The sequence below is a fragment of the Planococcus citri genome, chromosome 4 (assembly GCF_950023065.1).
Source record: "Planococcus citri chromosome 4, ihPlaCitr1.1, whole genome shotgun sequence".
Lineage (NCBI taxonomy): Eukaryota > Metazoa > Arthropoda > Insecta > Hemiptera > Pseudococcidae > Planococcus > Planococcus citri.
In genome coordinates, this window is record NC_088680.1 from 58796087 (window position 1) to 58807884 (window position 11798).

At 34.2% G+C, this 11798-nt stretch overlaps 4 protein-coding genes across 5 annotated transcripts in view; 3 read left to right on the forward strand and 1 right to left on the reverse strand.

The window, feature by feature from the left end:
• Positions 1-11798, reverse strand: part of LOC135843644 (uncharacterized) — a 390290-nt gene that overhangs the window by 156158 nt on the left and 222334 nt on the right. The window lies entirely within an intron of this gene.
• LOC135843412 (carboxylesterase 5A-like) lies at positions 296-1005 on the forward strand. The gene is made up of 3 exons (XM_065361288.1): positions 296-415; positions 522-707; positions 785-1005. Exons 2-3 carry the CDS (start codon positions 581-583, stop codon positions 1003-1005), a joined length of 348 nt encoding a protein of 115 aa, XP_065217360.1. The 5' UTR covers positions 296-415; positions 522-580.
• On the forward strand, positions 1093-3329 carry LOC135844603 (uncharacterized). The gene is made up of 4 exons (XM_065362841.1): positions 1093-1553; positions 1665-1824; positions 2861-2999; positions 3091-3329. The coding sequence occupies exons 1-4, from the start codon at positions 1239-1241 to the stop codon at positions 3251-3253; spliced, it is 777 nt and encodes a 258-aa protein (XP_065218913.1). The 5' UTR covers positions 1093-1238; the 3' UTR covers positions 3254-3329.
• On the forward strand, positions 5193-11599 carry LOC135844760 (carboxylesterase 1D-like). The gene is made up of 9 exons (XM_065363093.1): positions 5193-5327; positions 5419-5578; positions 5685-5870; positions 5948-6159; positions 6291-6450; positions 6549-6721; positions 6811-6970; positions 11142-11280; positions 11368-11599. The coding sequence occupies exons 3-9, from the start codon at positions 5744-5746 to the stop codon at positions 11528-11530; spliced, it is 1134 nt and encodes a 377-aa protein (XP_065219165.1). The 5' UTR covers positions 5193-5327; positions 5419-5578; positions 5685-5743; the 3' UTR covers positions 11531-11599.

Sequence of the window (11798 nt, forward strand, 5' to 3'; positions counted from 1 at the left end):
AATCATAATGAAGAAAAATTCAATCGCGTACCACGAAGGATCCAGTAAAAATAAAACCCTGGAAGGCAACTTTGGACGGTACAGTGGAAAAACAAGGTTGCAGGCAGTTTTCTCTGCTTCGAAGAGATCTTTCAGGGTCAGAGGACTGCCTCTACAATAATATCCACACACCTGAAGTACGCGTTTAATATTTTTCTCCACTTGTGCACATCATTGGCAGAATTTCTAATTCTTCAATTTTTCACCATTCTTAAGCTGCCCAAAGGAAATGAGTCATTGAAATCTGTGATCGTGTGTATCCATCCTGGAGGGTATTTTTACGGCTCTCCGGAGCCCACTCAATTTGGATCTCCTGAGTTTATCATACATCATGATATTGTTTATGTCTGCGTTAGTTTTCGTTTGCATATTTTAGGTGAGATGCTTATCATCATTTGACAAAACAGAACATTCTATTTCTGGCTCCGGAAATTGGAAAAATATTGCGAATAATAATTCGTCGAACCTGATCATTATTTTAGGATTTTTAAACCTCGGTTTGCCAGAATGTTCGGGAAACCAAGGATTGAAAGATATTATAATGAGTCTCGAATGGGTAAGAGACAACATAAGCGTTTTTGGCGGTGATCCTAATGATGTAACTCTACTAGGAAGCAGTAGCGGATCATCTTTGGCACATTTTTTAATGACTGCACCAAAAGCAAACGGTAATTAAGTTACAGGAATGGTCAGTTCAGGGATTATCTGCACAGATAAAATCATATCGCGTTATGCACATTTACAGGTTTATTTCATAAAGCAGTTCTAATGGGAATGTATAATATGAGCCCAGTCATCATAAACCCAAATGAGAATATCGCGGTAGCTTTCGAAATGGCTCAACAATTGGGATACGATGGACCAGCTGAAGATAGAAAAAAATTATTATCGTTTTTCAAAAAAATTCCAGTCGATGCCATGATACTTCTGAGAATAGAAAACATTAACACCAGAGTAATTTTTTGACATATTAATCCGCAGTGACGAATTTTCACTGGAAATTCACGCACTTCACTTATTTATTGAGCAAGAAAAATTGGATGATCATGAAAAAAAAAATACTATTAAAATTTGTTTACCAGACGAAGCTGTCACTGTATCCTGCTTCACCATTTTTAACTACGTCATATGAAGGAGAAGGTTCCATTATACCTGTATATCCAGATAATTTAATACTTTCAACCGCCAAAATTCCAATAATGGTTGGCTTTTGTGAACATGAAGCAGCTATGGTATTCGTCAGTAAGTTTTTTTTTTTACGCAGAAATAGGAATTTACCCAACATTTTCGAAAGGCACTGGCGATTAGATTCCAAATCATGGATACTTTTGTGTTTCATAGAAATATTCAAAAAAAGACTCGAAACCCAATTTTATTCAACTTTGACTCAAAATGTTTGGGCATGGGGAAGTGAGTTGACCGAAGGAGATCTGCAACTAATCAAGCAGAAAGCAGAACAGTTCTATTTGAATGGAGAATCTACCGAAACGGCGAACTTGTCTGCAAGATGTGAGGTATAAGTTAACAACAAATAATCTACATACATATTAACGACTAACAAATTAAGCATTCGAGATGATTTAAAATTTTTAAAAATAAAATAAAAATGAATTTTTCTTTTCCAGATTCAAACTGATATTTCATTATCAGATCTGTATGAATCCTTAATCAATGTGGTTGCTGAAGACCTTCCTTCTTCAGTATTTGTCTATAGATTCAACTACGAGGGTAGTATTCCTACAATGAAAGAAAGAATAATGGGACAATTAGATGCACCGTTGAAAGGTGGGTAACTTATTTGCTGAATTCAATCATCTCAATATGAAAATTTCTTCGAATAAATTTTTTTGAATTTTTTTTATCCCATACTGAATTCTCGAATCCGATTTCCCTAATTAATACTTGTACTCTCTAAACGACCGTTTTCTCGAATGGATTTTCCTCCAAAAGCTTAATTCATAAATCTTGCAAAAATGTCAGCAGCAAACTTTTGAGCGAATTTTACATAAAACGAGTCTTCCTGCAATTTTCATATAAAGGATTTTTCTGCCATTTTGGCAAACAAAAATGAGAAGGTAAGACTTTTGTAGACAAATTATAACAATGAAAAAAAACAAGTCGTTTAGAGATTTTTGGAAAAAAAAAACTGAACAATTCGACGATTTTTACAAAACATTGGTCTTTTTCACAGTTTTGACAAAAAATGAATGAGTAAAATTTTTTTCAAAAAAAAAGTGGTAATTTTGATAAAAGACTGTTTTTTTTGCAATTTTGAACATTTAAGATAAAAAAACAATATTTTCTGAAAATTTTGACCAAAAGAAATGATTTTTCCGCCATTTTGTCAAAAACTAGATTTTTTGACAAAATGGACTCTTTACAGTTTTTACAAAAAATATTAAGTAGGTATCCATTTTAGCAATTCTGGCGAAAAAGTACAATTTTTCTTGTAATTTTGATAAGACTGATTTTTTTGCAATTTTTCAACAACAAAAAACTGATTTTTTGTGGACAATTTTTGCGATAGAATGGGACTTGACAAAAAAAGAAGATATTTTCCGAGAGAAAAGCAACACTTTCTGGTAGTTCAATCAAAAACTAAATTCAACGTTTTTCTGCGATTTTTTCAAAAGCAAACCTGCAATTTTGGCAGAAAAACTGAGTTTTCGGGTTCAGAGAAAATAGATTTAGGAAATTGGTCATTCGGAAAAATGCCATTTCAGAGGTTTTCCATTCGATAAAACGTGTTAATTGAGGTAATGTGCGAAAATTCAACCAGAGAATTTCAAGTGATTTTAAATAACGAGAAACTTTGATACAGGAACTTGCCATGGTGACGATTACAGCTATTGGGCGATGGTAAAAGATTACTGGGGTAAAATGGACTACAGCTTGCAACCAAAAAGTCGCGAGATGGTTGAAAAATTCACCAAATTGATCACAACTTTCGTAAAAACCGGGTAAGTATGTACTCGAAAAAATCTCGAATTTTGCTCCATTGCAGTTAAAATGAATGCCCAAGATTAATGATTTGTGATTTTTTGTCCACAGGGATCCTAATTACGAAGGTCTGGAAGTTCAGTGGAAACCTTCGAGCGTAGATAATCCGTGTTATTTGAGTATCGATGATCCATTAACGGTAGTCGAAGGTAAACTGAATGGAAAACGAATGGAATTTTGGGAAGATATCAAGAAACAATTCAGCAAACGTTAAATGCACTGAAAATTAGGCTACATTAAAACCACCTATTTCATTGTTATTGTAAACAATGTACTTGAAGTCTGTGCTGTCTGGTCATTTTTGACTTTGAACATTTTCACTCCAAAAACCAATAAATACAGAAAAAGGAGATTTCGAAGAATAACTCTGATTTCCACTGGACTCATTTTGGAGAGGTTTTCGTGCACCAAAATTTACCTTGGCTTACACGTAATTCAATAGTTTTTGAACACTAAAAATTTTTTATTTCAAAATTTGAAAAGTTAATGTTCATACACAATATACCTATCTAATTAGCTAATTTTTTAGCTATAAATGAATTGTGAGACCCTTCAAAAATATTGACAGAGTTTGGGAGGATTGTAACTACCTTTCTCCTTCATGTTTGAAATCTCTTACTGCCTACTCGAAAAATTGATTCCAATTTATTAAATCAATGAATGAATGTATCTCTCGACCAATAAAGTATTTGAAATTGGAGGACGTTAATTTCTATTAATATGTACCTAAATTTTAAAAACACTTGAAGCATATGAAGAGTGATATTCCAAAACTCGCTTTGTCCATTTTCACAACTTTTCAGGAAAGAGGAAAAACAGCTTTCCTTTAAACGGGTAAATTGGCTTTTTAGGCGAGTTTAGCACTTTATTTGAGTGGATTTATGATGTAGGAGTGTAGGTATACACTTCATCCACTAAATACTGCTGAAAAAAATTTCAATAAAAATGGACAAAGCGCGTTTTGGAACATTATTTTTTTTTCAATTTTTAGTGAATTGGCTATTTAGGTGAGTTTAACACCTCATTTTGGTAGGTTGATGATGTAGGAATGTGAGTTAATACTTCATCTACCAGGTACTGCTGAAAACCCAACTTCGATGAAAATGGACAAAGCTAGTTTTGGAATATCACTCTTCATATGTTTCCAAAACGCACCAAGTCCAAAATGATAAGAAATTCATGGTACTTAGTACAATTTGGAAACGTAGAAATGGTCCAAATTGGCTGATTTTTTGATATGTTGTAGCCAAGACCCTTGGGCACAACATATCAAAAAATCAGCCATTTTGGGCTGCAGCTTTATGCTAGATGCCCTTGCAACCTCCGACTCTTTGAAAATGGACTTAGTGCGTTTTGGAAACATATGCTTCACTTGATATCAAAATGACAATTTACAAAATACACGTCAATGAACAAAAAAAATGCAAAATTGAAATAAATACCTACGTAAAAGAAACGTCCAACTTCTCAGAATCATTGAAAATTTAGGCATCATATTACTTTTGAAAATTCACATCACTCATATCAACAATCGTTCAATAAATAACAGTTTCAAACGGAATTTTTTCAAACCCATAAAAATATTTCACAGCTACCTACCTAAATAGGTGAGAAAATGAAATATTTTCCACTTCAACGACAGTTTATTATTTTTCAATAGGTATATTCTTTCACCTTGAAAGGTACAAAACCGCCTACATTTTGCTAAGTATATTTATCAAAAAGTAAGCATATTACAGGTTTTAAGAATGATAAAGGTACTTGGTGAAATGTTCTAAAACGATTTTCACCACCAAAAAAAAAAACGATGTATATTTTCAAAGACTCCCCTGTGAAGCAGCGACTGTGTTCATTTAAAGACGAAAGCTCGACAGCTCTACGTGTTGCAATACATATTTAAAACAAAATATTGAATGTTACGAAAAAAATGACAGACAAAGTTCACGTATCGACAAATGATGGCAAAATCAAAGGCATCAAGAAAACATCCACTTTTTCTGGGACAGAATACTACTCTTTTTTGGGAATACCATATGCCCAACCAACAACCGGAAATTCCCGTTTCAAAGTAAGTACACGTACGTAATTCTTCATTATTTTTAATCAACTATAAAAACCATTGAATGTACACTTGGTTGCATATCTCGAAGGATCCAGTGAGAACAAAACCATGGAAGAACACTTTGGATGCTACAACAGAAAGAAGTGGTTGTAGACAGTTTTCTTTACTCCGGAGAGGTTTTACAGGATCCGAAGATTGTCTGTATAATAACATCCATACACCTGAAGTAGGCCCAAGTGTTTGATATTTTTTCATTTTTTATTATACTTTAGCATGATTTTAATTGAATTTCCCCATTTTTTTCACAACCCTCGAAGCTTCCTGAAGAAAATAAGCCATTGAAATCTGTGATCGTGTGTATCCATCCTGGAGGGTATTTTTACGGCTCTCCGGAGCCCACTCAATTCGGATCACCTGAGTATATCATACATCATGATATTGTTTATGTCTGTGTTAGTTTTCGATTGCATATTTTAGGTGAGATCCTTATCATAATTTGACAAAACAGAGCATTCTATTTCTGGCTCCTGAAATTGGAAAAATATTGCGAATAATAATTCGTCCAACCTGATCACTATTTTAGGATTTTTAAACCTCGGTTTGCCAGAATGTTCGGGAAATCAAGGATTGAAAGATATTATAATGAGTCTCGAATGGGTAAGAGACAACATAAGCGTTTTTGGCGGTGATCCTAATGATGTAACTCTACTAGGAAGCAGTAGCGGATCATCCTTGGCGCATTTTTTAATGACTGCACCAAAAGCAAAAGGTAATTAAAATGCAGGAATGGCCAGTGCAGTGATTATCTACACAGATGAAATCATATTGCATTATGCGCATTTACAGGTTTATTTCACAAAGCAGTTCTAATGGGAATGTATAATATGAGCCCAGTCATCGTAAATCCAAATGAGAATATCGCGGTAGCCTTGGAAATGGCCCAACGTTTGGGATACAAAAATGGCACAGCAGAAGATAGAAAAAAATTATTATTGTTTTTAAAAAAAATTCCAATCGATGCCGTGATACTTCTGAGATCAGAAACTGCGAACAATAAAGTAATGTTTTGACATATTAATTCGCAGTGACCAATTTTTCATTCGAAATCCATCGAATTAATTTATGTATTGGGTGAGAAAAAGTGAAAACTATGAATGAGAATGAGAATACATTAAAATTTTATTACTAGTCGAAACTGCCACTGTATCCTGCTTCACCATTTTTAACTACATCCTATGAAGGCGAAGGCTCCATTATACCTGTATATCCAGATAATTTAATACCTTCAACCTCCAGAATTCCAATAATGGTTGGCTTTTGTGAACATGAAGCTGCTATGGTATTTCTAAGTAAGCTTTTTATTACTTATAAATGGTAACCAACATAATATTTTTTAGCAAGCACTGGCGATTAGATCCCAATTCATGAATACTTTTTTGTTTCATAGATATATTCAAAAATAACCTGGAAAGTCAATTTTATTCAAGTTTGACTCAAAATGTTTGGGCATGGGGAAGTAAGTTGACTGAAGAAGATTTGCAAATAATCAGGCAGAAAGCAGAGCAGTTCTATTTGAATGGAGAATCTACCGAAACAGCGATATTGTCTGCAAAATGTGAGGTATATATCAACGACGACGGACGAACAAATTAAGGTTTGGGGATATCACCTAAAAATTTTAAAAACAAGAATGAATTTTTCTTTTTCAGATTCAAACTGATATTTCTTTATCAGATCTGTATGAATCCCTAATCAATGTGGTTGCAGAAGATCTTCCTTCTTCAGTATTTGTCTATAGATTCAACTATGAGGGTAGTATTCCTACAATGAAAGAAAGAATAAAGGGACAATTAGACGTACCCTTGAAAGGTGGGCAACTTATTTGCTGAATTTAATAGAATATATCAATACCAACATTTCTCCAAAAAATAACCACTGAATTGTCGAATCAGTCTTCCTAAATGAAAATCTCCCACACAGCCGTTTTCTCAAAAAGGTCTTTTTGCAGGTTTTACAAAAAATGAATGAGTAGGATTTTATTTTGGAAATAAAAACATAATTTTTTTGTTTTTCTGGAAATTTTTACCCAAAAAACAGGGGTTTTTAGCAATTTTGTAAAAAAAACAAAAGTTGTTGGCAATTTTGACCGAAAAATTGTACTGGTTGGAATTGCGCCCTCAGCTACCACCATAAATGGAAGATGTGTACCTGTAGCAAGTGGCTGTGCTGTGATGTAGTAGTTTTCCACTACAGGCAGCGCGATCTATTGGAACTGGTTTCCGAGTCACTTCCGAGTTTAGACACCTCTTCAGTTATAATTTCATTGTAGATTAGTTTGCACATAATTGTATACTCGTGTTTAGGGATTCGTTTTACTTCTGTATTCTTTCAAACATAGGGTGGTTGCGGGTTAGATGCCCCTAGTTGGGGGTTAGATGCCGGTGTTTTGTGGTTTTTCGAGCCTTACTACCATAATTTCCATCGAAATGTTTTCAAATCTGCGCGAATCGGTAGAGCAATTATTCCTTTATATTATACTAGAACCGCGAATTTTTTTACCCAATAGTTTTTTTGCAATTTGAAAAAAAAAACAAGGTCACTTTTTGACCGGCATCTAACCTGCACTGACTGGCATCTATCCCCCCAGTGCGGGTTAGATGCCGATTTGGTGTGGGATATATGCCTCCACCCAACCCCCCCCCAAAAGGCTCCTGGAAGATTGAATTCGATGAAATTCTTTCATTTCATGCACAACAAATCAAATGAACATCAAAAATTCACAATGGAAGTTTAATTAATCAAAAAATAAAAAAGGTGTTTTTGAGAATTTACAATATGTGTTAAAAATGAACGTAATTCCAAAAATTGACCACACCAGTTGAAAATATTCAAAAAAACCATCATTTTTGGACTTATTGCCGCATTATTAACAACAAAAAAATGTCACCTTCTTCACTCCCATTTAATTACTATGGGCATCTATCCCAAAATGATGGATCAGACAGCAAGGTCAATTTTCATACCAGAATCGAAACAAATTTTCGTAAATTTGAGTGAATATGTTAGTTCAAGGTATATACTTATGCATGCGACACTTACATGCAGTTTTGGAACACTTTTCTGGAGAAAAAATGTGTTTCAAAAATTACGTGATAAAATATCACCTGATTTTCCTGCATAAATTTTTTCAACTGCATATCAAACCAGGTTAACAATAACCCTCACAGATCAAAACGCCAGTACAACAATTGTCGACGTCGACATTTACATCGACAACGTTTTTTTCCAACATGATGATGGAAAAGTGACCAATAAGTTATTCAATAGGAATCTTCTATCCGTAAAGAAGTCAGGTTGATGAAAATTTTTGAAATTTTCTCATTATTTCTTATACCTCGACATGTGATGTCGACATGTTGATGTAAAATTCGATGCTCGAAATTTACATCCACAACTATGTCGACCAATTTTTCAGAATTAAAATTTCTGTTTCAGTGTTTAAAAGTTCAGTAAACATTTAAAAATATGATCTTTGTTTGAAGGGAGAAAAATTGTTTAATGGCCTTGATAAAATCATTCACTTTTTCCATAGTTTGGAGTCGTCGATGTTATGTCGATGTGAAAGTTGATCGTCCACAAATACATCGACACTAACATTGACCAAATTTTCAAAGATTTCTCATAATTTTAAAAATTAAGTTGATATTGTGGATGTATTTGTTGATGTCGAATTTCACATCAACATTAACATCAACATGTCGTCGACATGAAAATGTATTAGTTTAGTTCTCTTAGATAACCTATTGCACCTTTCAGTATAAAGAGTTTAATGTTTGACTATACTGAATATGGACTTTCTGTCTGTACTTCTCGGAGGTTGCCTCCGCGTCAATGCAGCTGTTGCTTTCAGCATGAGCAATGGCCACATAAGTGTGTGGGAGAAAATGATTTTTGGAAAAAAATTTCAATTTTGAAACTAAAATTCAACAATTTTGCGTGGCTGGAGGTCGACATAAATTTCGATGCCAATGTCAATCCATCCACATCCGTCACATTTGGATCCCACATGTCGATGTAAATTTTGACCCTGTGTCAAGCTAATTGTCGACATAAATGCCGATCAACATTGGTCGACAATTACATCAACAATTGGCTCGACACAAAGTCGAAATTCACATCGACATGTGGCATCCAAAAGTGACGGATGTGAATGGGTCGACATTCACATCAAAATTAGCATGGTCATTGTTGTATGGGCATTAAAACAAACTATGTTCACCTTAAGTTATGTATAATCTGTGCTAATCAGTTTTCAGAAAGAGTTGATAGGGAGGGGTAGGTGACGACACGGGCATCTAACCCGCAACCACCCTACATAGCTGCCCAGTCAGCATCAGCCATAACGAGTGTGGTTACCCGACCCACTCACCTCGGAGTTAGTCTACCTACTCAAGCAGCTTCTCCGAATCTTATGTAGCTGAGTTGTTCCTTATACAGGGTTTCCAAGGATGCACTCCCAACCAGCACATATGGCGCCCAACGTGGGGCGCCAAATGTGCTGGTCAGGGGTGTAATTGCGCTACCCTTGTAAGTAAGATTACTCAGCAATATGAATTGGAGAAGCTATGTAAAGGTGAATAGCTATCTCCAATGGGATTGAGGGTCGGGTAACTGCGCTCTTGTTAAGGCTGCTAGGAGCTACATAATATGTTCACTGAAGGAACTCATACAATAGTTATTACACAAGAACATGCACAAGATGATTTATTTGTGAGTATAACGGTAACATCTACACTTTAAATAATATGTAGGAATAAATAAACTAAAGATGAACTACACAAATGTAACACATGAGTATAAGGCACAGCTAATACAGAAATGAAACGAATCCGTAATTATTAGTCTACTCATCAGACAAAGTGCAGGTATTCAACCTAATGACAAAAACATTGAAGTGGCACTCGTAGCTGCTCCAAGTATTAAATCGCCAGATCGCTCTGCTAAGTGGAAAATTCCATCAGCTGCGCAATTCGCTACACAGGTACACATCTTCTGTTACAGTGGAAGCTGAGGGCACAACCCCTACTGGTACAAAATATTCTTTTTTTCACAGTTTTTAAAATAAACACAAGGTTTTTTGAAATTTTGAAAAAAAATAGTTTTTTTCAGTTTTGGCAAATGAGAGAAAAAAACAATACTTTCTGCAAGTTTTGACCAAAAAAAAAAGTTTTATCTATCATTTTGGCAAAAATTAGACTATTTCACAATCTTAATGAGAAGAAAAGCTGTTTTGGTAATCTTGACAAAAAAGAGTATATTTTTACACTTTTCACGAGAAATAGTACTCGTACAACAGGATTTTTATAGGGTAATTTTGATAAAAAAAAGTATTTTTTTTTTACAATTTTGACCAAAAAACCAGATTTTTTGTAACAAAACAGCAGCATCATTTTTTGGAAATTTTGATAAAAAAAAATAAAGTGTTGTCTGTATTTTGGAAAAAAAAACAAAACTTCAGAGCACTTTTTACAAAAGAGAACTGACTTTTTTGTCATTTTTGTCAAAGAATGGGATTTGGCAAAGGCAAACAAAGTGAGATTTTTTGGTAATTCTCATCAGGAAAAAAAACTTCCTTTTTTGAAATTTTGACAGAAAAGTAGATATTTTGCGAGAAAAAGGCAACACTTTCTGATAGTTTATTATCAGCAAAACAACCTTAAACGTTTTTTCTGAAATTTCGACAAAAGCTAAACTTTTGACAATTTTGATTAAAGAATGTTTTTTCAGCAATTTAAAAAATTTACAACATTTTCATATCTAACATATTTTCTATGACAATTTTGAATAAAAGTAAGAATTTTTTGCAAATTTGACAAAAAAAAACTAAATTTCTGAGTTCAGAATGGATTTAGGAAGTTGGTCATTCTGAAAAATGCCATTTCAGGATTTTCCTAATGGGAAAAACGAGTTTTTGGGAATATGCGAAAACTCAACCTGAGAATTTCAAATCGATTTCAAATGACCAGAAACTTTGATACAGGGACTTTTCATGGTGACGATTACAGCTATTGGGCGATGGTAAAAGAATTTTGGGGCACAGTGGAGTACAACTTGCAGCCAAAAACTCGCGAGATGGTTGAAAAATTCACCAAATTGATCACCACCTTCGTAAAAACAGGGCAAGTACTAGAAAAAATCTCGAATTTTGCTCATTTGCAGTTAAAACGAATGCTCAAGATTATTGATTTGTGTTTTTTTGTCCACAGGGATCCTAATTACGAAGGTTTAGAAGTTCACTGGAAACCTTCGAGCGTTGAAAATCCGTGTTATTTGAGTATCGATGATCCATTAACGGTAGTCGAAGGTAAACTGAATGGAAAACGAATGGAATTTTGGGAAGAGATCAAGAAACAATTCAGCAAACGTTAAATGCACTGAAAATTAGGCTATATTAAAACCACCTATTTCAATGTTATTGCAAACAATGTACTTGAAGTCCTGTGCTGTCTGGTCATTTTTCACTTTGGACATTTTGACATCGCGTCGATTTTTTTCACTCCCAAAACTAATAAATACCTACAGAAAAAGGAAACCTTGAAGAACAATTTTGATTCCATTAGACCCATTTTGAAGTGTTTGAAATTGGAGAACGATAATTTCTATTACTGAATTTTAAAAATACTCTCCATCAAAAATT

Bases quoted from the DNA above. Each gene is read 5' to 3' on its own strand.
- LOC135844760 (XM_065363093.1), top strand. From the start codon at position 5,744: ATGAGTCTCGAATGGGTAAGAGACAACATAAGCGTTTTTGGCGGTGAT. The intron at 6,451-6,548 runs GTAAGCTTTTTA...TTTGTTTCATAG, and splicing joins AGCTGCTATGGTATTTCTAA to ATATATTCAAAAATAACCTG. The intron at 6,971-11,141 runs GTGGGCAACTTA...ACTTTGATACAG, and splicing joins ATTAGACGTACCCTTGAAAG to GGACTTTTCATGGTGACGAT.
- LOC135843412 (XM_065361288.1), top strand. From the start codon at position 581: ATGAGTCTCGAATGGGTAAGAGACAACATAAGCGTTTTTGGCGGTGAT. The intron at 708-784 runs GTAATTAAGTTA...GCACATTTACAG, and splicing joins GACTGCACCAAAAGCAAACG to GTTTATTTCATAAAGCAGTT.
- LOC135844603 (XM_065362841.1), top strand. From the start codon at position 1,239: ATGGTTGGCTTTTGTGAACATGAAGCAGCTATGGTATTCGTCAGTAAG. The intron at 1,554-1,664 runs GTATAAGTTAAC...TTTCTTTTCCAG, and splicing joins ACTTGTCTGCAAGATGTGAG to ATTCAAACTGATATTTCATT. The intron at 3,000-3,090 runs GTAAGTATGTAC...TTTTGTCCACAG, and splicing joins ACAACTTTCGTAAAAACCGG to GGATCCTAATTACGAAGGTC.